Here is a 24984-nt window from a genome sequence, read left to right on the forward strand (position 1 = left end):
TACAGTCCCAGGGAAGAAGCCTTTGCTTGAGAGTGGATTGTAATTAAGGAAAACAGTTGTATTCCTTATCACTCTTTGCTCTGTAGGGGATGTATCTTGTGACCTGTGTCTGTCTCTTGCTTTTGTGCTGCAAAGGGAGTGCCGCCTTAGGTTATTTTGTACTACCACAAGTTAGACCTTGATGCTTTTTTTAGTCTGTATCCCTGTTCCAATATGTCAGTGCTTCATGTTACGAACCTTGTTGTGTTAAATGTGGAGTTTGCAAAAAAAGGAAACATTCTGAAATACCTTTGTCTTTTCTTTTTCAGGATAATATAAGTTTTGAACAGTGCCTCCCCAAGAAGTGTGATGAGAAATGGCTTTAGGAAACAATACCCAAAGAAGTTATTCCATCATCCCCTGCTTCATCTTTGTTGAGGTGAGTGCAGCATTCAGTTGCCAAGCCTACACAGAAGGCAGCTCTGCTCTTCAGGAATTAAGTCATTTGTTGGCCATTTTGTTTGTAAGGAAGAATGCTTTCTTGCTTGATAACATGCATATCCATCTTCATACTCAGTGCCATCAAGTCCCCCTGAAAACAATCCCCCGTGAGTTAGTCAGATCTTAGGTACAAGCACGCAAGAACAAGTAGATGCTGTGTTTTCAAGACTTGCCTGTACCCAATTTGCCAGCTAGTCCTGTGGTATTTGACAGAACGGGCAGTAGCTGCAGGTGTAGTTCAGCAGCAAGTGATTGCTCATCTTCCCATTTTTCCTCAGACCTGTATCCATCTTGCTGCTGCACAAGGACTAGACCTTGTTTAAGGAAATGTCTGATCTCACAGTCTAACGGTTCATAGGCTTAGGAAGCAACACTCAGCTCTGATGTCAGTTCAGGTGGAACATAAAATTTAGATGAGGCATGCCTATCCTTTAAGTGTGATGAAGGAGCTTGGCTAGCACAAGGACTGAACTGTCCAGCAGTGAAGTTACAGGAGTGGTTGTTCCCACAATGGAGTATGGCTCCACATCTTTGTTAAGGGTAGGGATTTTTTTAAATTGGCTTATTATTTTACTCTGTACAAACTGCTTTTTTGTGGTGCTTCTTTTACTTACCCTAATGCTGCCAGACTGACCAAAATCATTATCCAAATCAATGAATGTTCAACTAGTGCTTATAAGTTTGGGATGGTTTTCTTGGCAAGGGGGGAAACTCCGGGTTTCCAAGGAGGGTGAAAGCTTCCGTCAAATTTAGATGGTGAAAAGGAGATAACTGCCTGTGACTGATCATCTTCAGAGCCACCTGTCTGATGTAGCTTGGATGCAATACTCACTCTTTGGCCCAAATTATGAGACGACTTGTGGTCTTCCACAAGAGGAGCAATAAGACCAGTCAAAAGATGAGTTGTAATGCTGGGTGTTGTGTAAGACTTACCCCATTTCCACTGAAATCTTGGAAAGGTTTGAGTGTGCTGCAGTGGCAGGTGTAATGGGCACTGTGAATGGTTGCTTTCCAGAGCTCCTAAGCACTGACCTTTCCTCAGGGGCATGGGAAAAGCATGCAGTGGTATCCAGGACCTCTCTAACCCTTACTCACCTGGAGTACCCCCCTTGTAGTGTCTTCTCCAGCCAGGAGATACAGTTCACTTATATGCACTCCCTACTTTCTGTACTACCAGCTTAGCCCCCAAAACACAGTCAGATGATCCCTGGGTGCTTAATCTCATGTAAGTAGTAGTTTTCCTTTTGACTTGAATGACCTTCCTTGCCGGAGGAATCTGACGGTTGGAAGATGAGGACAGAGGAAAAGCATAATAAAACCACTAGTAAAGCTTGGCACAGGGCTTTCCCAGCTGCAGCTGTGGCAAACACCAGTGTGGGAAGGTGGCTGAGCCTTGCAGTGCTTCACAGGGATTTGTCACTGACAAATTTGTTCAGCTTCCTGGGGAATCTCTGTCTCTGCTCCCTGGGGAAACTGAGGGGCTGTTCTGACTGAGAAAATGGGTCACTACTTTATCCCGTCAGCTAGAGAAAGGTTAAAAATGAGGAAAAAGCAGCAATAAGCTCGGAAGAAACCAAATAAAGATCATCAGGAACAAGATGTCTCAAATTTATTGCTTGAAACAAGCAGCTCTGAAGATTTTTAGTCCTCTGAATGTATGAATGTTGAGCCTGGTTGGCAGCCTATGACAGATATAAATTGTTCTTCCTGTAGACAAGACTGACATGAATATAAGAATAAATCTTTTTACAGGAGGAAAAGAATTTTTTGCCCCATAAGTGTACTTTCCTTGTCCTTTCATATACTTGCCTTGCTGATTAAAACACAATTTTAAATAAAAATCAGTCAAAAGCAGAGAGGTAGTGTCTGAAAAGATGTTCTCTCTGCTACATTTGATGAAAACATGCATTTCTTCCCCTTTGTCCACAGTATAGATTTTTAATGTAGCACTACTGGAACTACAAATTCACAGACTTATGTCAAGCATTGTAGCATTAAACAACAGGAAATCTAATTTCCTGCTGGGAGTGCAGAGATGATTGATAGTAGCCATTTGGTCTGAAAAGTCCCTGTAAATCTTAAGGCACACTGAAGGTGTTTTTCTTTTCCTACTGCCATGATTCTGAGACTAAAGGAAGTGCTTTTTAGATGAGCTACCCCAGATATCAAGCCCTGTACTGGATTGCCTGGGTTAGGATGGGCCCTATTTTTGTAGTTTTGAAGCAACCATGAGAATTGATTAGCTGTGGGACCCCTGGCTGCAGTTGCTAAAGGTGCATGCAGGGCAGCTAAAAATATGTTGCCTGCTTTCCTGATAACATTTTTCCATGCAAAAACAATCTAGCAGCAGACATGTTAGGTGATCATGAGTAGGAAAAGAGATAGTCAGTAAATATTACCGTAGCCCTGTTGCCCAGAATGTGCTGCCTACCCCACTGTCTTCCGTGGAATGTGGTCCTGTGATTAAAAGTTTTGACATATTTGCTCTTAAGAAAAAATATGCTGAGCCTCGATCGTCATGTCAGATGCCCTGCCAGTAGATATTTGCTAACTGCTTAGTATGCAGTGTGCATTCAAAGAAGTTGTGGTGGCAGTGGTGGAAATGAGGTGTCACAAACAGTTTGGACATTTTAAATATTATTATGCTTCAGTCTGTACAAATGTGACACTTACAATTTCAGCAGTTATCCACACTTCCATTTTTTTCCATTTCATTTTCCTCACACTCAACTAACTTGTAGCAGTTAGTTATTATGAAACCTGACCTGAAGATGAATGGCTCATTATAAAAAGTTAAACCTTGTGCCTGACTCTACAAATTCCTTTTTATGTTCAAAATACGAACTTTTCAATAATAGAGATAGCATGTGATGTCTAATCTGTAATGACAGAAATGTTAAATCAACATCTTCAGTCCCTAATTAGAAACACAATGTCACATTATGAGTAGATTTAAAGGCAAAATAGGGAATCATTAAACTAATTTTTAGCCACTTATCAAATCTGAGTCCCTCTCCCAAATAATGCAGGCAGCTTTCTAGATGGTTCTTTATTGTATTACAAGAGGTATCATTACAGTCTGGCATTTGTCACCAAATGTCTATGAAGATTTGGTATATTACATTTTGTTAAACACATAAGCAATTAATTAGGAAGTACAGGAGACTAATATTCTCCTTTTCCCTGTCCCCCTTTGCAGCATTGTTTGCAGCCAGCATCAGTGAAAGGAGCCTTCAGGAGGCTCTCACCCAGCCTTGGTTTACATGTAAGAGGTTGCAACACAATGAGACCAATTTCGTTCCTCATTCAGCTGACATGTGCCACTGCTTTGAGCAGTGTACGGACCATTGAGTACCTGGTCCATGAGGACTGATGCTGCTAGCTGCTCACAGTTTTTAAACAGAAGTGCAAAGAGCAGGATGCCCTACTCCAGTAGCTTCCAGAGCCCTTTGGAGTCAATGATGGACCCAGAACATGCAGCAAAGGCTATAGAGATCCTAGCTGTTGGTATGCCCTGGATCTATCCCAGCAAATGCAAACAGTGCACAGCAGCCTGTCTGAGGATTTGTTGATGACCAGGACTGATCACTAAAGTGGTTTTATGGATTGTAGGCAAGCATGAGAGAAAGTAGGAGAAGCAACATCTGGGATGACAGGAAAAAATTCCTAACATTTTCTTCCTTTTCCACATACTTTTGCCTTATGGTGGCATTTGTTTCCAAAGCTCTTCGTGGAGCATCTCCTCCCTCCTTCACCTGCTGGGACATGAGTGTCAAAGTGCTGTCAGAAACATCTTTAATGATGCTTCAGCACAGCTGTCTCATTATTTTGCAACCCAGCTTTGCAAGGTTTGGTCCAAGGAGTGCTACGTTACATCCTTCCACGTAACATCCACATGTGTACTGGTTGAAGGTGGGGAAAGGTAAAATCACAACTGGCGGAGGTGTGTTTCGTACACAGCAGCCCAGTTTTCTGCAGGCAGGGAATAAATTGTCAGAACAACTAAGCTCCCTCAGATCTAGGCAACGTCAGGTGTAGAAGTGGGAGAAGTGCAAGCATGACAAATCCCAGTTCTCTTCCTAGGGGACTGGTGAGCTGCCCTGAGTTCTTGATCTAGCAGTGCTTTCCATGTGCTGTGGTCTTTCTCCGTCTTTCTTCATCCCATTTTGGGTGTTTGCTTTCTAGGACAAAACTCATGCTAGGGGGGTGTAGGGGAGCTGAGTACAGTCTGGCTTTGAATTTGGTGGGTCAAAGTAATTATACTTGCTTTTGCAGCGTATGTGATCCTTATCATTAGTGACAGGAAGTGTAATGCAGTGTGATAATTGCATTTTCTAATAGACGTTGGAAGGATAGTTACACACTATGAGTTAACAGCATCCCCACAACTATATGTGACTTCAGGGGGAAAGCATGTGAACAACTTTTGAGCCATTGTATGTGTTTGAATGGTAGTTTTTAAAGAAGCAATAAGCAACACTTCTTTTTCCTCCAAAGAAAACCCTCTCATCTCTTCTGAGTCAACAGCAGTTATGACTATAACGGCTCTCTAGATAATAAAAGGAGAAGCTTATTCTGGAATTTCTGCTAATGTGGCGCTTTCTACTTCCTTTTTCCTACTCCTCCTCCTCACATGGCAAGTCCTGGTTTGAGGGCTTGAGTTGTTTCAGGGTGTGAGTTATCTGAGGACTTATTTTCAAGTACAGTTACTTCTAAAGGAGTCAGGCGCATCTGAGGTGTGTCTTTGCACTTGAAAACGCTGCAATTTTCTGGCACCAGATTTAATTAAATTGTCTTAAACTGATCAAAGAGTTACTGAATACCGAGTGACTTTAATGTGACTGATGTATGTGCCAAATTGTGCTTTACTGTAGATTATTGTAATCCTGACATTGACAAGGTAGCAGGGGCAGACTCAAATAAGCAACAACATTAAAACTTAAAACATTGGACATCTTTCAAATTCTGTAATCTGAAGATCCTACTTTTTCACACTAAATCCATTATTCTGCCCTCAGGAAAGCTTTTGCAGGCAGGGTGGAAACTGTTTCTTCTTGACAACTTGATATATAGCACATTGCAAAGAACTGAAGATTTTGTGAGAAAAATCTCTTCTTCCCTTCCCCCCCACGAATAAAATGAAAAATGCTGCAAAATACAAAGCTCTGGTCTTACATCTATTCTGATGCAAACTTTGATTTGAACTGTAGCTATGTTACAGCCTCGTAGGATCTCTGTTTCTACAGTCAGTGGGGTAAATTTTCCTTTACTTTTTGCTATTTTAGTTTTGGACAGATTGAATCATCTTCAAATATCAGTTCAAAGGTAATTAAAAACCCAAAAGTTTCAACTTACAGAAGCACAGAAGGAAAGCATTCTTCTTTCTCTGCCTGCCTACATTTTACTGCCAGTATTTCATGTAGTCAAGCCAACAGCTGAACTACTCTTTAGCAGGAGAATTTCTGCAATACTGAAATCATTTGTGTAAGTGAGACAAATGCCTCTTGAACTCCTGTTTGTCATCAGCGTCACAGCAGGGTTTAGGGACCTATGAAAAATAAGTGAATTTAGAACAGTCATGACATATGTGGCAGTTTTTTATCCTAATTTTTTGTTTAGGTGTTCTGAAAACTCAAAAGATTTTGCACATTTGGGTGTAGTGGCTGGTGCCCTCTTATTTTGAGAAGTGTTTGGGGAGTGTGAAATGTCTTTTTCTTTGTGCTGTGGTCCTCAAAGCAACATTTGTAAGAGGCATTGAATGTATTGGGAGTGACCTTCAAAAAGTCATAAGAAAAACTTGCTGATTACATTAGAGCTTTAATGATATGATTAAAATTGCATAAAGGAGATATGAACATAGGATCTCAGTTTTGGATATTCAAATTACAGGTTTTAATTTTGGCAAAGTAACGTCCAGTTCTCCTAGAAAATGCCAAAAAATTCCAGGCAGATTTTAATATAAACATTAACTAAAAAGGCATCCCAGGTTGAATTAACTTCCAAATAGCTACAGTGATCAGTGACTCTGTTCTGTAGCAGTATCCAGTACCCACCATGTGGGGCTTTTTGATTTTGTTTCCTGCTGAGGCAGAAAAGAAGGATTTTCCAGCAGTTTGTGTGTGCCGGCTCAATCCTTTCCCTTGCTATAGGTGTCTTGCACATAGTTATTTAAAGCCCTGTGCCTTGTTTCCCCATCTGTGCCATGCAAGCAGTAGTGCTATGCGGCTCCACTGGGATGCTATGAGGACAAAATGCCCTGAGGGACATGTCATGTGCTGGTGTTGTATAAACTGCCTGTCATTAGATCCTCTAGTTAGACCGACTGTGTGAATTGATGGTGACAGATGCTGTGCAAATTCGGAGGAGCTCCTCTTGTAGCAGGGTGATGTTTCTGCATAATCCCCATACTTCAGTCACTTCTGTTTCTTGGGATTCATTGTTTCTTATTTTATTCACTCAGCATATGTATCTGTTTCTCTTTGTTGCTCTTTCTAAATGTCTCTTTATGTTCCCCATTTGCCAGTCATTCCTTATTGTTTGCTTTCTTTGTCTCTCCACCACATACCTCCTTTGTTCCAGATGACTGGATAACTCCATACTGTAAAATTGGCTTAATCTCAGTGAATAGGTGTCTCCTGAATGTTGGATTAGTTTTGCTGAATTGCTAGGCAGCTTTCATGTTACCTGACTATAAGCTAAAACTTAATTTTTTGAAAAGATAATCCTTCCAGGTGCTTCACAATTAGGTGAAAAGCACAGAAAACTCATGGCCAAAATGGGCACTCTGGAAAAAAGCAGATTACTATTTTATACTCCTTAGCTTCTTGAGGACATTTTAAAATTAACATTAAGGGACTGCCCAAGAGGGATTAGCTGCTTTACTGCATTTTTCTTTAAAACAGAAATGGAAGAAGGATTGTATTGTTGCTTGCAGACACGTGAAGCCTATTTTGTATCCTCCCTCTTTATCCTGAAAATTTCCCATCACAAATAATCCCTTTGACAGCCTGAATAACATCATAGGGTTTGCACCAAGGAATTCAGTGCAATTTTCAAGGAAGAGATTAAAGCTACCAAAAATTCTTTGTCTGTATAAGTAACAAAAAAAAATGCATTTGGTAGTAGAGAAACATGTTGTGAATATACTGTTTTATCTGTTTCACTGTGCCCTGAAACTAGCCAATGCTTTTGAGAACTACTTCAATTTATAATATGTTGGTCTATATGACCAGATTTGTAAGAGAAGTAATTGTGTTTTTTTAATTATGCAGCAGTTAGGGAGGTTGAAGTCACTTTGTTTTTTAAGTAGAAATGCATTTTACTGATTTGTAAGTTAAAAAACCCCATAGCTTTAGTAGATTACTGCTAGAAAAACTAGGAAACAGAATTGATTGTGTAGAGATTTTAAGAAAATTGGTTATAAAACCAGGTGCCATTCATGCGAGTTTTCTGTATTATATGTGCAGAACTCTACAAGCCATGTTTGAAGCCTTCTAAGATGGAAGGTATTTCCAGCAATGACTGGGCAACTTTAATTAGGCTTAAAATAGATAGCAATGTGAAAATACATATGACACAGTATGTAACATGGGCAGCTATCTCCCTGTGGGAATAGAGTGATGTTATCAATGAAAATTACTGCTGAATTTTCCTCTCGTTTCTTTTCAGAAGTATACCTAGATTTTTACGTTTCTTGCAGATTATGGTAGAACAGCTAATGTGTTACTTTTTGTTTGTTTGTTTGCATACTTCAAAGACCTGAGTTTTTTTCATATTTTCTCACCCAAGCACACAATGTTGAGCTATTTATTTGCTCAGATATACGAAAATTTGGAGATCATTGCAGGTGCAGTGCATTATCATATTATTGACTCCTCTGTGACAAAATTGCACCATTTCCTCTGGTCTGCACCTGTGAACAAACATTTTTTCTTTGGTCTGTAGGAATACGCCTGAGTTTATTTAGCATGATACTGAATTTGCGTAAGCAACATTAAGTTTTAAAAAGGGTGGAAAGGAATTAATAGCGACTCACAAATCCATACTAAGTAACCCTAAATACAACAATCAAGCCTTCCCAGAACTGATCAGTAGGAAAGAGCTGAGAAACGTCAGAGCAAAGCAAGATGCTGAATGCATATTTTGCAATATCAAACCCACTCAAACTTTTTGACAATGGTTTTGACATCAGAAGAATTTTCAAAAGTAAAATAGGTCTCTCTAAGTATCATTTCCAATTTCATCAGGCTTGCAAAGGACTCTATTTCTGGCTCTGACCAGCCACTCCAGAGTCTTGTGGTATCTTCTCCTTCCAAAGCACAAACAGATAATCCAGTTACCAGCACCTGAGTAACACAAAATAAATAAAGCTATTATGAATGCAGCAGAACATGGCAACAAATAAAATAAAATACAGCTTTCTGGAGAAATGATAGTGTATGTTTCCATATTTCTAACTTACTTGGCTGGTGCACCTCAGGCTTCATGATTTATTTCATGACTTCTGGGGCAGTCTGAAGGGAGGCCTGCTACTTCCCCTCAGTCCATCCCCACATCCCAGCATTTTAGCAGTAAACATTTTTTCTCTGATATATTTCCTTATTGTCATACTGCACTTCAGTGGTGTATTTCACCAGGAATTTCTGTGAGGTGACATTCCTGAAGTCCGATCACATACTCTCTCACACAGGTAATTTTGCACATGTCATATATTTGTTCACAGCTGTGAACTCAGTGGGGCTGTTGAAGAGACTATATGAAAACTGACCATATGCAGATGTGTTTGCAGGAAATGTGTGAGAGAGTGGCGTTGCTGGGAATCAATGTTTTGAAAGGTGTTACATCTTGCGCACATGATGCTAAATGGGCACTCAAGTTTTAACACACATGAAATCATTACTCATCATGGTGATTGCTTACAACAATGATTAGAAATTGACCCTCATCTTTAGAGTTCATGAGTCTTCATGGATTATCTTTCAGCTTGATGCCATGCCTAAAACAATACTTCTGATTCAGAAGTTCAGGCTTCATAAGATTTAGGATATCTGTGACTTTGGTATAAATATACAATGATAAATTGTATTAGCTCTTCCTGGAACACCCCAGTTTTAAGTTAAAGAGTCAGGAATAAAGATGCATCTTCATCCTGAAACAGAGTGATTTAATGGTCAAGATTTCTATTGCAGATAGATTTTTAGAAGTGGTTGTTAGATGAATGATTAATCAATATTTTACTAAGCACATAGTCGATTTTTAAAGAGTTGTTACACAGTTCAAGAAACCAAATGGTTGTTCATAATGGTCTGTAACTCTTACTTTTGGGTAATGTGTTTATAGTGCTCACTGGGATTAAGATCTGCATCAGACTAGACATACCTAGAGTCCCGTGGCTGGCTGTGGTCACTAGCGGCCTTGGAGCGAAGACTCTGCATGTTTGCAGAGGGTCAGTGCAAAGAGCCAGGCTGTTTTGCCCAGAAGTTTTAAACATACCCCAAAAACCTGCTATACACTTCTTTCTCATGTCATTTCCTTTACAACCTGATCACATGAGCAGATGAATGGAGGAACCCATGTAATAGGACATGTGGGCGATAGTTTAAAATAAGTTTGAATCATTTATTAACTTTTCATAATTCTACAGCGTTATTAACTTTTTATGATTCTACAGTAATTATTGATGGGGTCTACCAAAAATATGCTGCAATAAGATTAAAGCAGCTTGGAAATAATGATGCAATTATTACTGGAGTCACTGTCAGTTTTGTCATGACTTCAGTAGGGTGAATTCTGTAATTTAAAGGATAGCTACATTTGGTCATGTAATGGCTGAATCATCCCTGTATTTCCTCCTCCCAGCTATTAAATGCTGCATGTTGATCCTAAAAATCAATAATCTATTGTTCGTCATGACTTAATGGCTTATTTCTGGAGTGCAGACTGCATACCTGGAAGGAGCTCTAATAATAATAATACATCACTACTTGTTATATACTCTATTAAAAAATCACAGAAATTTAGTGTGTGATTATTTTGTGCAGATATACAGCATTATTGAATTAATACCACTTTTATTTAGATTAAACCATGTATAACAGTCTACTTGATTTTTCAAGACTCATTGTGAGTTTTGCATGCTTCATGGAGAGGTTGGTGTTTGGCCTTTAAATCTCTTCTCAAAATAGTTTGTGATACTTTGTTTTTCACAGTGGAAATATTGATCAAATTTCCATTTGATTTATTGTAGTCTCTAATCAATACTGCATTTTTTATAAAATTATAGCAAAAAGTGTGTAAATGTACCTCATAAATGTAATCTAGTTTCATATTAGTGCCTGACCAATATAGGATTCCAGTTATAATGGAGTGAATTAACCTATCCAAATAGATTGGATAGCAGATTACACTTTTATTAGTTTTTATAGTTGTGCTAATCTTTGACTTGGAGCCAGTTAAATCAGTAGTCATCAGGGATCTTTATGATCTTATTTAAACTAGCCAAAGCAAAAATCAGTGCAGCTCTGTTAAAATGTTAGGAAACATACTGAAACTAGTAAAATTGATAAAATTGTGGGAACGGAGTACTTTAAACAGCGTTGGTTTCATATGAATACATACCAGCATTGGTTTATCATTATGACTTTCAGGCTTTTCATTCTTATTGCAAGAGTCTTTCTGTAGAGAGAAAGGAGAAAAACAGTTTGGGACTTGGAAGAATCTCGGAGTAGATGTGATTTGAACAAGAAAGGCAGCCAGGGTCAACCAAGTTAGTTAGAAACCTAAGTCTATACTTCTTTGAGTTAAAAGGAAAGTCATAGGCTCACATAATAATTTAGGTGGGAAAGGATCTCCGGAGGTCTCTAGGCACAGCAGGGCTCAGAACAGCGGCAGTTGGATTAAGTTCTTCTGGGCCTTGTCCAGTTGAGTTTTCCTATTACCTTTCTAGGCAACCTGCTTAGTTTTTGAGTATTCTCATAGGAAAAACACTTGTCCTAATACTCTTTCTAGTAAAGTGACATAACCTGATGTGAAGGAGAAAGAGTCTAGGCCCAATGGCAGTGAAAAGAGAAGGTAGGATGGAACAAAAAAGAGGACGGGTAAAGGAAAGCAGTAAAGGAATGAATCGTAAAAAATCCTCCTGAATTTAGAGGTATGTGCAGTTGGAACCTTAAGACCAGTTTTGTCTACCCAGCCCTTTTTCTTGCAATAATTTCACCTAGATTTTGCATGCCCAGCATGAAAATGCCTGTTGATTACCAATAGTCAGTGTGTTGATTCCTTGTCCACATTCCTTGTTGTAGACCCCAACATGTTAGATAAAGGTTCCTATTCCAAGCCTTGCACCTCAGTCTGTTTTGTGAATCAGAGCTGTATCGCTGTGCTGCTTTTTCCTAACATCTGCTTCCTGAAGTAATTTCCATTGGACTCTTCTCCATATTATCCACTATGTAGCTTCTTACAAAAAGCACATGTGCATCTTAATGCCTCCTGCTGCTACGCCTTGGTTTAATAAGACCCTGAAGGAGATAAAACTGCCCTTTGTGTGTGTGGAGACTTGTTAAAAGAGAACCTTGAGGAACATCAGTAATGTTAAATCCAGGTGCAGACAGACTATTTCTACTTGTTTTGACAGGGCTAACGTTGAAAAGAGAACGGTATCTTTAAGTGAAAGGGACAAAAGTGAGCACCAGAACCTAGGGATTTCATGAAAGTTTTGAAAACCCAAGTTTTCCTTTCTTCCTTACCCTGCATTCACAATTATGTAGCAAGACGATTACAGATTCTGGAAAATGAAGTGGTCATTATTAATTTTTTAATATGACTGCCTACCAGTGATGAAGAGTTGTATGAAAGGTTTGGCTCAGACACAACATGACTTGCAAGCAGCAGATGAGATTCAAAGTGATAATGTAATTGTTGTTTTAAAAGCTTCCTGTTCAGTTGGAAAAATGTTGGAGGCAAATAAAATGGATTTTATAATGCATTATACATATTAATAAGACTGTGTCCATTTAGGTGAAGTAAAATGTCTTTGATAGTTTCCTACTTAATTTAAAACATTGTCTCTATTTGATTCTTATGATTGGTCTAAGAGTCCTGCAATCTTGATATCAGCAGATAGTTTCTTTTGGCAGTAACTGCTGCATTCATCAATGTCTAACGACTGTAAACCTGCACTACTCTATTAAATAACATTGGTCTGGAAGCACAGGCAAGTTTTATGAATTTTAATGAGTGCTGTTCTATTAATGACAAAGATTCAGAGCTCCAAGTGCCTCCAAGGTTGTCAACTTAGAGGGAATGCCTTTATACCTGGAAGAAATAGTTAACAGAACAAGCATCTAAGAAGGTCAGTGTTGTTAGAGTAAGACTAGTTTTGATTTTCCATCTTCTACAGATGGTTTTGGAATGATGAATTCTGGACTGCCTTGATACTGAGGGACTAGGTTACATTTACTGGGCACAGCAGTCCAGCGCAAGAGTATTGGAACACAAAATACCTAAATACAGAACAGGTCAAGAAATTTGCATCAGAAAACATTGTTTGGAACTGAGTTTTTTAATGTAATTTCTAATTTGGGGTATTCACTGAAACTCTGATAGTAGATAACATGTTCCACTAGCTCACTTAGGAGGCAACTAGAGATCCTGGATTTTTAAGATTCACTGTTGTGACACAGCTTGATACAAACCCCATAATTTTACCCAAGTCTGTGCCTGCCAAGACATCGTAACTTTTAAGACTTCTCCAAGATGTTGAAGACTAACAGGAAGGTTAGGGAGCTGCAGTTTGGGTTTGTGCGGCACGGCTTCTGCTTCTAGAAGAGGGCCTCTCTGCACATCTGGAGGCTTGGCTTCTTGATGTTAACAGGGAAGGCAAACTGGGCAGGTGGGCTTGCAGGGTCTGTGGCTCTGAGAGATTTTACGGTCTCAGGCAGATCAACTCCTTGGAGATACCAACAAAGAGTCTTGTAGGTCTCTCTTGAGTCAGAGAAAGATCTGGAAGACGTAATATTTCAGAGGAAGCATATAGCCTGGAAGCTTTGAAGTGAAATATTTTTTTGTTTTGAAAATAAAATTGCAGATTTTGCTTTTCAGCATGCTCTGCTCCAATAGGATCTAGGTTAGGATGTAGAGTAGCATCATCAAGCAGATCTGTCTGAAGCTGTGAGACACCAGCAGTGCAAAATCATGTGCTGTATTTCTACACTAAGGCACTGTAAAGCAAAGGCAGGACAACAGGGAGCCGCTGTGCCTCTGTACGTGCACTGAGGGGATGGGGTACCTACAAGACCTGCAACGTAGGGTCCTGCACTGTTTTCCCTGTGGTATTTTCACTTGTCTGCTGTCCTTATATGAAAATCAAATAGCAAGGCCCATCACATGCCTATGCTGACCACTGTCTTGTAACCTTCTTTGCACTGCTCTGTTAATGCTAATTACACTGTGATTTGTTTGTGTAGTGTCACTGGAGATCTTTTTGCCTGAAGACATCAAAGTGCTTCACAGCTATTAAGAGGATACTGAGCTGATTTAGAAGAGAGAGGAAAAGAACTGTATTGTCCCCAGCCCAAGCAACCCTGGGATCCAGGAGTATGACATCTTTCACCAGTAGAGTATAAGGCAGTTGTGAGCCAGACCAAAAGCGTGTCTTGGCAGCAGGGCTCTGAACATCTATGGTAAGCAGGAGATAGCTAGGAAAGGGTATAAAGTAGGACTGTTGTATGGTGACTATCTCTGACATGGTGTTGGTACTTCCCCTGGTCAGAGGGAGTGTCGCTGTATTTAATAGCTTGTGATAGATTTTTCTTCCAGTTTTTTTTACAATTGCTTTTTGAGCCCTTGTAAATTGCTAGTACCTGTAATTTGTATGTCAGGGAGTTTTACAGCTTACCTATGCCATCTATGTTTTTGTTTATGTCACCCGATAGCTTGATTTAGTCTCCTACATCTAACACTTGAAAAGACTGCAATCTTTCCCTGTTTACTTCTGCCTCTATGCCATACACAGCCATTTCTGGGCTCTGCTTTGAGACTTTTTTGATCTTCTGGGAACTTCTGGGATGGTCAGGGGAGTCCTGGGAACCCTTGGAGGAATGTTAGGGTGCCAGTGAGGACAGCTAGATGAGCCCGTGGCTGCTAGCAAGCTCCAGCAGCTTCTAGCAAGCTCTGCCAGCTGCTTCTGATCAAAGGGGGCTCTGAGCTTGCAGATCTTGAGTCCTGATCAAGGAGGGTCAGGCACTCTTCCAGCAGGTACTAGGCAGAGGTCTCTGTACGTCCTGGCCCAGAGCGCAGCTCTCAGAGGCGGCTGTTGTACAGCAGTTTTGCATAGAAGGGAACCGGTAACTCTGCTCACACCAGCACCTGTGTCCTCAGTTATGACAGTGATGTGTCACAGGGTCCGGTCCCCATCAGCCACTGGAGCAATTTCCCCTGTAACAACAGAGGCCTTGACCGGCACATGGAGCTGCAGAAGGAGGATGAAGCTTTGCAGGTCTCAGGCTGCAGAGGCACCTGGGACCCCTCGCTGTGGCTGGGACAATGGGAGATGGCCTTTTGGCCAGCAGGAGGGTTGTTCTCATTGAGGATCTGTGTCACCAAGTACATGAGCTGTGGAACCAGGTCAGCAGACTGCACAGCATCAGAGCTGACAAGAAAGAGATCAACCAGGTCCTCTCTGAGACCCTGCAGCTTTGAAAGCCTGAACCTTCAATTCAGCAGGGGGACAGAGTCTCTGTGTATCAGGTTGGAAAGTGGAAACTCCCATGATGGTGAAGGCTGGAAGCTGGTGAGTTCTGGCCCTGGGGGGGAAGGCTCCTGCTCCACACGCAGGTCTGCAGCTATGAAATAGATTCAGTGCCATGGCAGCTCCCTGGCTGAGAGCTCTGTCCAGTGAAGCACTTGAGCCAGCTGAACCTGAACCATATGGCAAGAGGAAATGATGAGTGATAGTGCTGGGAGACTACCGGCTGGGAGACTCACTTGTGGAGAATGAAAGCCCCCGTCTGCCGACCTGACCTGCTGTCTGGAGAAGTTTGCTGCCTGCTAGGGGCTCAGGAGTGGGATGTTGTGGAAAGACTGTTTCAGTCCTCAGACTATTACTCCCTGCTGCTCTTCCATCTGGACACCAATGATACTATCGGGAGTGACCTGGGAAATATCAGGCGTGACTACGTGGTTCTGGGTGCAATGGTCAAGGGCATGGGACACCAGTCAGTGGTCTCCTTGACACTGCCAGTGAGGAGGAGGAGGGTCTGAAGAGGACTGGATGGATTCTGTGGGTCAACGTGGTTGCACAGCTGACGTCAGCAGCAGGGTTTGGCTTCTGTGACCATGGGACCCTCTTTGAGGATCAAGACTGCTTGAAAGGGGATCAACCTGACCAAACGGAACAAAAGCATCTTTGCCAACAGGCTAGCCAACCTGGAGAGAAGATCTTAAACTAACAGTGATGGGGGAGGGAGATAATGACCAACAACCATGTGAGGAAGTGAAGGAGCAGGTTGGAAGGATCAGTGAAGGACCAGGACTGAGCAAAGGGCCCACCATGATCTGAACAGGAGGGACACTAATCAACAAAAGAGTGGTGAAGGGGGATCCCACCAAGCATAAGCACATAAGTAAGGAAGTGACAGGGAAAGGTCTAAAGCCATTTTGAGGAAATCAGCACAGCTGGATGCTTCTCTGTCATGCAACATTTAAGAGCTCGTGACTCAGGTTTGTGGATTCCCCTGTGAGAGAACCAGTTTTTTTTTTACACACTCTCTCTCTCGATTAATTGTAAGCTTTAGTCAGCAAGTAAGAACTGTTACATACCAAGTACTAACTGATTCCTGAACCTCTGATCCCAATCACTATCCTCTCAATTCTGCAGAAAGAAGTAGGTTTTTCGAGCAACAGGAGGCATCCCTGCCTGTTGGTGGTAATGGGAGCCTCTCTGGTCCACCCATCAGCAGCCTGTTCCCAGCACAAAGGGTTAACAAAGCAAGCTCATATTTATAGCTGGTTTCTTGGCAGGCAGTGCAGGTCATACCATTAACAAGTTTTCTTTGTCTAGCTTATTGACAGGTGTTCTTTGTCCAGCAAGTGGCAGTTCATTATTGGATTCAGTGTTTCAGCTTGAGGCCAGCTTTCACGGTTGCTGGATTTGGGCAACATTCAAGACCAGGGTTTGACAATATTCAAGGCCAGGGACGAATGCATGGTCATACTCTCTGAAGTGTCTGTATACTAATGCACACACTGTGGGAAGGAAATGAGAGGAATTAGAGGTTTGTGTGCATTTGCAGGACTATGATTTCCTTGGTGTCACAGTGATGTGGTGAGATAGCTCACACGACTAGAGTTCTGCCATGGATAGACAGGCTTTTTCAGGAAGGACAGGCTGGGGCAGCAAGAAGGGAGAGTTACCCTTTATATAAGGGAGCAGCTGGGACACATCACACATGTGCCTTGGGATGGGCGATGAGCTAGCAGAGAGCTTGTGAGTCAGAATTAGCTGATAGACCAAAATAGGTGACATTGTCATGGGTGTCTGCTATAGACCGTCTGATCAGGAAGCAGTAGATGAGGTGTTCAGACAACTGGAAGAAGCCTCACTTTCACAGACCTGGTCATCATGCAGGACTTCAGCCACCTTGATATTTGCTGGAGGGACAACACAGCGGAGCCCAAGCAATCCATGAGGTTTCTGGAATGCATTGATGACAACTTCCTAACGCCAGGTCATCAAGTTGCTGATGTAGGATGCTCTACCAGACTACATACTTACAAACAAGGTAGTGCTTGTCTAGGATGTGAAGGTCAGGGATGCAAAGGTCAGAGACATCCTTGGCAGCAGTGCCCATGAGATGGTGGAGTTTAGGATTGTGAGAAGAGGGAGCAAGCCAAAAAGCAGGATCACAGACCTAGATTTCAGGAAAGCAGACTTTAGCCTGTTCAAGGAACTGCTGGGAAGAATCCCATGGGATACAGCACTGCAGAGAAGAGGCATCCAGCAGAGCTCATTGATTTTCAAGGATCGCTGCTTCTAAGCTCAAGATTAGTCCATTCTGATGAGCAGGAAATCAAGCAAAGGCAGCAGGAGGTCTGCATGGATAAACAAGGAGCTCCTGACTAACCTCAGACACAAAAAGGAAGTACAGAAGAGGCAGCAGCAGGGACAGGTGACCCAGAAGGAATACAGAGGCACTGTCTGAGCATGCAGGAGTGGGGTAAGGAAAGCCAAAGCCCACGTGGAGTTGAATCAGATGAGAAATGTGAAGGGCAACAACAAGTTTTCTACAGGTACATAAGCAGCAAAAGAAAGATTAGGGAAAATTTGAGCCCACTCCTAAATGGGTTAGGGAACCTGGTGACAAAGGACACAGAAAAGTTTGAGAAGTACTCAGTGCCTTCTGTGCCTCAGTTAGACTGGCCTGCAGGAATCCCAGGCCCTTTAGACTGGTGGGAAAATCTGGATCAAGGAAGCCACCCTCAGTGGAGGAGGATCAGGTTAGGGAATATTTAAACAAACTGGACAGACAGAAGTCCATGGACCGAACAGGATGCACACATGGGAGTTGGCTGGTGTCACTGCAAACCACTCTTGAGTACCTTTGAAAGGTCATGGTGATAGGGAGAGGTTCTTGAGGACTGTAGGAAAACAAATGTCAGTCCTGTCTTCAGGAAGGGAAAGAAGGATGATCCAGGGAACTACAGGCTGGTCAGCCTCTCCTCAATCCTTGGTAACAACTAATCCTAGGAACAACTAATCCTGGAAACCATTACTAAACACATGAAGGACAAGAAAGTGATTGGGAGTATTCGGCATGACTACTGATCTCCATATTGTGAAGAGGAAAGGACCTGGGGATGCTGGTGGACAAGTTGAACATGACATAGCAACGTGCCATTGTGGCAAAGAAGGCCAACAACCTCCTGGCTTGCATCGGGAGGAGCATTGCCAGCAGGGCAGCAGAGATCATCCTTCCCCTCTGCTCAGTACTGGTGAGATACATCTGAAGAGCTGTGCTGGGCTCCCCTGCGGTACACAGTGAAAGGATGAGAAGTAGTGGGCACAAACTGAAACCGGAAATTGCATTTAACAGAATAAAAACCTTTCTTCCTTTAAGGGTGATGGAACACCAGGACAGATGGTGCAGAGAGGTTGTGGAGTCTCTGTGCTTGAAGGTATTTAAAACCCAACTGGACATGGCCTTGGGCAACCTGCTTTAGCTGACCCTGCTTTCAGCCAGTGGGTTGGACTAGGTGATCTCCAGAGCTGCATGCCAACCCCAGCAATTCTGTGAACTACAGCTGACAGCCTGGCATCTTGTTCAGACATGTTTGTAGCTGGTGGCTCCATATAATTGTTCTCTTGTTCGCCAGGTCTCCTTGATGCTGAGATAACTACTGTAACACATGGATCATAAGGGGAGCTGTATTTCAGTTTTACAGATGGGGTAACTGAGGCACAGAGTGTCTTGTCTGAAGTTATTCCTTTGGCTATGGGTCAGGATCTCACCGTCTGCATATGAAGTCTTTTATCCTGACTTTTGCTTCAGTCTGAGACGTGACTGACTTAGATCTGTCTGAGAAAACCCGAGTGTATTTCAGTAGCTGCTAGCTGAATACTCACCTCTTCTCTTCTTCGTAAGTCTTTTCTTTCTTTAATGGCCTTGAACTATCAACAGAATTTTTCATAGCTAAGGAAAGTAGTTTTCTCTTAGAACTAAACATATATCAAGTTATAGCTCCATTGCACTGGCGCAGTATTTTAAAATCTATTTTAGTAATAAATAAATGCAGTCATCTGTAAAGCTGCTATCTGTGAAACACAATTACTCAGCCTTTTCCTTTCTTTTCCTCAGCAGATAGCAGAATAGGAATATTGAAGCATTAGTCATTTAAAAATGTGATAAAGTGTTTTCAAGCATATGGGAAAAGGAGGGGATTAAACAGGTGCTTAAAATGTGTCAGAGTGCCATGCCACTATAGGAAAGAGAGGGACAATATTAGAGACACTGCTGCAGAAGTAGTTAATAATAATAAATTAAGAACTTGGCAGCAGGGCAAAGAATTTAAAATTGTCATTTGTTGTAATTGATGAAACTATCAGAGCATCATTTATGAAGGAAAGGAACAGTCCAGGCAGACACGAGTAAGCACTCTCTGACTGCAAGGAGAGTAGAGATCTGAACGCCTATCAAAATCTTCCTAACAGAACAGTAGTTTGAGCACAGCAAAAGAGCAATAAAATGTGCTCCTTTTTGGGATGTGCCTAGGTGGCTTGTGGAGTTACCACCAGTCTGGTGGAAGGAGAGCCCCTGCTGTGGAGACAGCTGTGGCAAAGGGTCTGACTGCAGCCTCTTGTCTCTGCATACACATTTACTGCTGGGAAATTATTTGCCCATTTCTAACCCAAAACACCTACCCAGAGCACTTCCGTAATTAATGAAGCTTTCAGAGAAAGGGCCAGCTGTTAACACCTTTCAAAATCAATGGCAACATGACCATTTATTTGAAAGGCAGAAGAAAGGGACCCAAGAATGTACAGTGTCTAGGTGTTTGGCTTCTCTGAGGCTTCACATTTACCATCGGATTTTCTGGGTTGAGAAATATTGTAGAATTGTAGAACAATAGTTCTGTTCTGTCTAAGAACAAAATAGAAGTTATTGCTGTTCTACAAAACCTCACAGCTCTCCAACTTGCCAGTCTACCTGCAATGTTCACTAAAATATAAATGTGGATATATGTACTGATTTGCTTTGGAGTTAGGCTTCTTTTCTACTCACATTTGCATTGCTGAAAGCGACATCTTTTAAGAACCTGCCAGGATTGGTTTCTGATTGAGATTCTTTCCTAACAGGCAGATTGATGACCAGAACAAAAGAGCAAGTACGGGCAAAAATGTCTGAGGAGAGAGCAGATTTGGAAAGTATTCTCAGTGTGAGGAAGGTGAGAGGATGGGCTCTCTGACGAGCTGCTTTTCCTAACCATGCACAGTTACTCTATGACTTTATTGTAAGGTTTCCCTCCCTGTAGAAATGCTTCCCTGAGCCTGCAAGGCAGGTGTGCTGGGGAGTGGAAAACAGCTTCGCCTTCCTTTGGCCAGATATGATCCCAGCAGCTTTTAGATCTGTCAGCCTGATGGGGAACTTTTTAGTAGCTTCTTTGGTCTTCCTGGAGGAGTAATGTGTGGATGAGGCAATGGCCTATGGACCCCATGGCAGCTGTCCGCAAGAAGGTATCTTCTTTCTTCCAAGTTACAGGCTGGAAATGATAGTCAGGAAAAGAAAGGTGCACTGTGTACAAGAATAAACAACTGTTCATTGGGAGTAGAGTATGTACGACTATGTAGAAGGCTATTCTGCTATAGTGCACCTCAGCATTTGTCTAGAAGTCAGGGTGGGCAAAAGTCCCTCTTGACTATGTTTTCCCTTGAATGTTCCTCAAATGTGTTGCTAGAAATGTCATCGTTAACATTTAAGTTCACAGTCTGAAACAAGCACAGGGAAAGTAAGGATTTTGTTTTGGTGTGGTTTGGTTTTCACTTTCTTCAGATCTTTGTTCCTTTTGTATTGTGCTTTATCCTAGTTCTCCTTTTCATATGATTCTCCTACTGTCAGTCCCTTCAATCTTCAGAAAGATGCTTGCTTTTCTACCTACAAGGACACATCAGAAATCAAAATACACCTCTGCATCTGTGAACAGCTTTGGTTAAAGATACCGCATGAAGATACCACAGAGAAATAATGAAAAGCATACTGAAAAGATAAATTAGTCTGTTGTGCCAGAATCCTGTGTCTTGTCAGGATCTGTTGCTTCTTGTCATTTGAGGAATAGATTTTCCTGACAGCTTCTATATAAGTGAAAATAGTCGTTGGATTAAAATGCCTTTAGAGTGCATGAGGGATTTAACAGCTTTTATGAGCCATTTGTACAGTGAAATACCATCAGCCAGTGAACCATTCTCAGGGTTGTATGGCAACTTGGAAGTTGTTTTAGCCAAGGGCAGCATTTCAGCTTTCCAGGGCAGTCCTTGTATTGGACACTTCTGGAACACACAATCAAATCCATATTTTGCATGGAATGACTGTGGTACTTCAAAACTTAATAAGCTGCAATTTTGTGTTTTGGTTACTGAAATTAGGCAGATAATGAATTATGACAAGATTTTGCAGTATTTCTAGTGCACTGGATGACTCATGTCAGTATAGTCCAGGTTAAGAACTGCTGTCAAGAAGAATCGAACTCAAAACAGCCCTTTCACAGACAAACACATCTTGTTTCAAGTTAGAAGGACAAATTCAACACCAAATTGTCATTAAACTTTTTGGAGTTGCTCTGAGTTTTACAAGACTTTTATTATTTTGCTATATTGCAATATTTAAGTATTCCAACAAGTTTCATGAATTCAGATATTTCTGTGGCTGGAACAGACCGTTAGGTAGATCCAGAGTAATCTCCAGTGAAAAGCAAGCTGCAGAACTTTATCCAGACAACCTTTTCCTGAATACTATCTTGTTCATGACCAAAGCACCTCTTTCATAAAAACATCTCGCATGGTGTGAAGATGTCAGGAGAGGACAACTGTCTGTCCTGTCCTGTCCCATCCCGTCTACCCCCCAGTGTATACCTCATTTGGGTGCTTGTGCATTACCTGAGTCCCTGTGCTGCTGTAGCTGATCCCTGTAATCATAGGAGTGTTGTTAGGCTTTATTGCACTGCAGAATGCTCTTTGCATTACACTCATTGTCAGATCTTCCCTAAGCTCTGGGGAGACAGAATGAAATGCATTATGAGGCAGATAACCGGGGGAAGATCTGCTCTCCAGATACATGCCCAGTGCCTGGACTCCTTCCCCAGGGAGCAGTCTAGCATAGTGAGTGCTGAGATACTGGACCTACTGAAGCCTCGTAAAACATGGCCTCCATTGGGACGCTGGGATAGGACATGGATTATGAGGGAAGAGCCTTGGTTGGCTCAGTCCTAGAGGTTGATCTATTGTATTTTAGAACAGAATGTCATTTTTTAGAGGAGCAAACCCTGAATCCTTTGAAGCACAATGTGGACAACAGTTCTTTGAGAACACACTTAGAAGAATCAGCGACAAATGTTGCAAGTCTTCCAACCGAACAAGCTCTTCCAAAGCACCTGTTTCTAGCAGTGGCTGGTCGTATGATGCTTGAAACGTAGAAGTTTTTACTAATGTGTTAGATGCTGGATTTCATGGAGTTGGTAAGAGCTCCCTTAACAAGTCCTGAAGATGATCCCAGGATTTTGTACTGTTTGTTTTGGGCAAGCCCTAGGTATGTAGGATAACCAGTCCTGGAGTGTAACTCATTTTCACTCAGCCCCAAGTGGTCATATGTATCTGCCACCTAATATCTCTCTCTTTCCTCTCTCTCTCTCTCTCTTAGTTGCAAGAGCAAGTCTTTAAACTTGGGGAAACCTGTATAGGGCTGCTTTGAAAAAAAGTGCCTATTCTTGTTGTTGGGGCGCTGCATAGGTATTATTGGTGCCGGTACATGCCTGAACGCTAAAAAGTTCAGTGATTCATTTGAAAATGCTGATTCTGCAGATGCCTTGATGGGCGAATCAAATGAAAAGAAAACAAAACAAAACATGCCCTTGGCTTCTTCTAATTTAATATCAGAGTAGTCAAAATATATCTATGCTCTGCTTCTGTTGCTAAAAAAAAATCATTCAGAACAGATGCCTCTTTCCCCTCTCTCTCTCTCTCTTAGTTGCAAGAGCAAGTCTTTAAACTTGGGGAAACCTGTATAGGGCTGCTTTGAAAAAAAGTGCCTATTCTTGTTGTTGGGGCGCTGCATAGGTATTATTGGTGCCGGTACATGCCTGAACGCTAAAAAGTTCAGTGATTCATTTGAAAATGCTGATTCTGCAGATGCCTTGATGGGCGAATCAAATGAAAAGAAAACAAAACAAAACATGCCCTTGGCTTCTTCTAATTTAATATCAGAGTAGTCAAAATATATCTATGCTCTGCTTCTGTTGCTAAAAAAAAATCATTCAGAACAGATGCCATTTTAACACAGCCTTTTTCTCCTAAGAAAATTACTCTCTGCCATAGTTTGTTGATCATTTTAAGGTGTTAAGTGCTGGAAGCAGCAGTTTCCTGGCTGTGTGCCATCTGGAACTGGATAGAGCATTAATGCCACCTGCTGAAAAGCCTCATGGGACCTGCTCGACGGAAGATGTATACTATACTTGAGGCTTGGAGGTTTTAATAACACTTGGTAATAGTGATAACATTCTTCATGTACAAAATAAAAGTAAAAATAAAAAAATCTGATACATTCTCCCTCTTGAGAGATGGAAGTTTAATTCTCTTCTCTCCTTGCTTTTATAAATCTCATCCTGACATTTAGCAGGAAGGCTATCAGACCCAATATTACTCCATGTTTCTGGGGTCTTAAAGGAAAATTACAGTACAAGCATCAGGTTTTGCTAAGAGAGGAGTCTTAATTTTCACACAGAGAAAGTAGCCACCAATTTGACAGGAAGATCAGAAGGCCTTTATTACTACAGCTGTTTGAGGAACACATTTTGTTTTACTATTGGATAACTGGTTTTTGCCATAACAAATGCAGCAGGCTGCATGTACCTGAGGAAAATATGTTAAGTGAATTACGGGATGTGTATGTGAGAGACAGAAAAGTGTGGGACATACCATGATGTCCCAGATACTGGAGCCAAAGCTAGAGGGTCTGGACCTGAAAGCACGACCTAAGTCATTTTAGAGAGCAATTTGCTACTGTATCAGACAAACAGCTTAATGATCCACATCCTTAATGTGGATCATTGTCCACATGTGGATCATGTCATCTGAACGTTGCTTAAAGTCCCACTGTTACCGTATATTTAAAACTATTCTTCATTTTTCTTAAAAATTCCACTCCTGGAGTCAGGTAATAATGTGACAGTCTCAGCTTTAGTTTAAAAACATTAGCTGAATTTCCAGCTTTTTATTGTCAAGAAAAAAATTTGCAGTGCTAGCCCAAGGAGTGTAATTCCTGTCAAAATTTTAAATTAATGGCTCTTTATGCTACACATATGGACATACTGTGGATTATTGTAAATGACACATAGATTTTAATACAGGAGGATCAAACCAGATTCAGTAGCTTTTGTGCTAACAGTGAACAAAGTAAGAACGAGATCACAGTGTGCCAGGAGTAAGGATCAACCCTGAGTAAAAGACCAAGGAGTAGAGCCAATGCATTGGTTATCTCTTCCGCTTTAATTTTGACCCCTTCAGTCACCAGCTCACTGCTGGATTGACTTTCTGACAGAGTACCTTTGTGAACTGCCTTTGGTAAGGTTTAGAAAAAATAGTGTATTCTTTCTGTTGTTTGTTAGTTTAGGAAAACTAACACAAGATAAAATCCTACTGACATGAACACCTAGATTCATTCTTCATAACTGATAATTTAATTTATCAGCATGGTTACTTTTCCCTCAGAGTCAGTGGAGAGTGAAATGGGCACTCTGAGTGGA

At 41.4% G+C, this 24984-nt stretch overlaps 1 protein-coding gene across 1 annotated transcript in view; it reads left to right on the forward strand.

The window, feature by feature from the left end:
* The first annotated feature begins 308 nt into the window (after positions 1-308).
* Positions 309-24984, forward strand: part of PLPPR1 (phospholipid phosphatase related 1) — a 78775-nt gene continuing 54099 nt past the window's right edge. Inside the window, exon 1 of the mRNA XM_009290950.1 lies at positions 309-418. Coding sequence (XP_009289225.1) covers positions 356-418 — 63 coding nt within the window. The 5' untranslated portion in view covers positions 309-355. The remainder of the gene's footprint in view (positions 419-24984) is intronic.

This window comes from Aptenodytes forsteri, unplaced genomic scaffold (genome assembly GCF_000699145.1).
Source record: "Aptenodytes forsteri isolate BGI_AS27 unplaced genomic scaffold, ASM69914v1 Scaffold462, whole genome shotgun sequence".
Lineage (NCBI taxonomy): Eukaryota > Metazoa > Chordata > Aves > Sphenisciformes > Spheniscidae > Aptenodytes > Aptenodytes forsteri.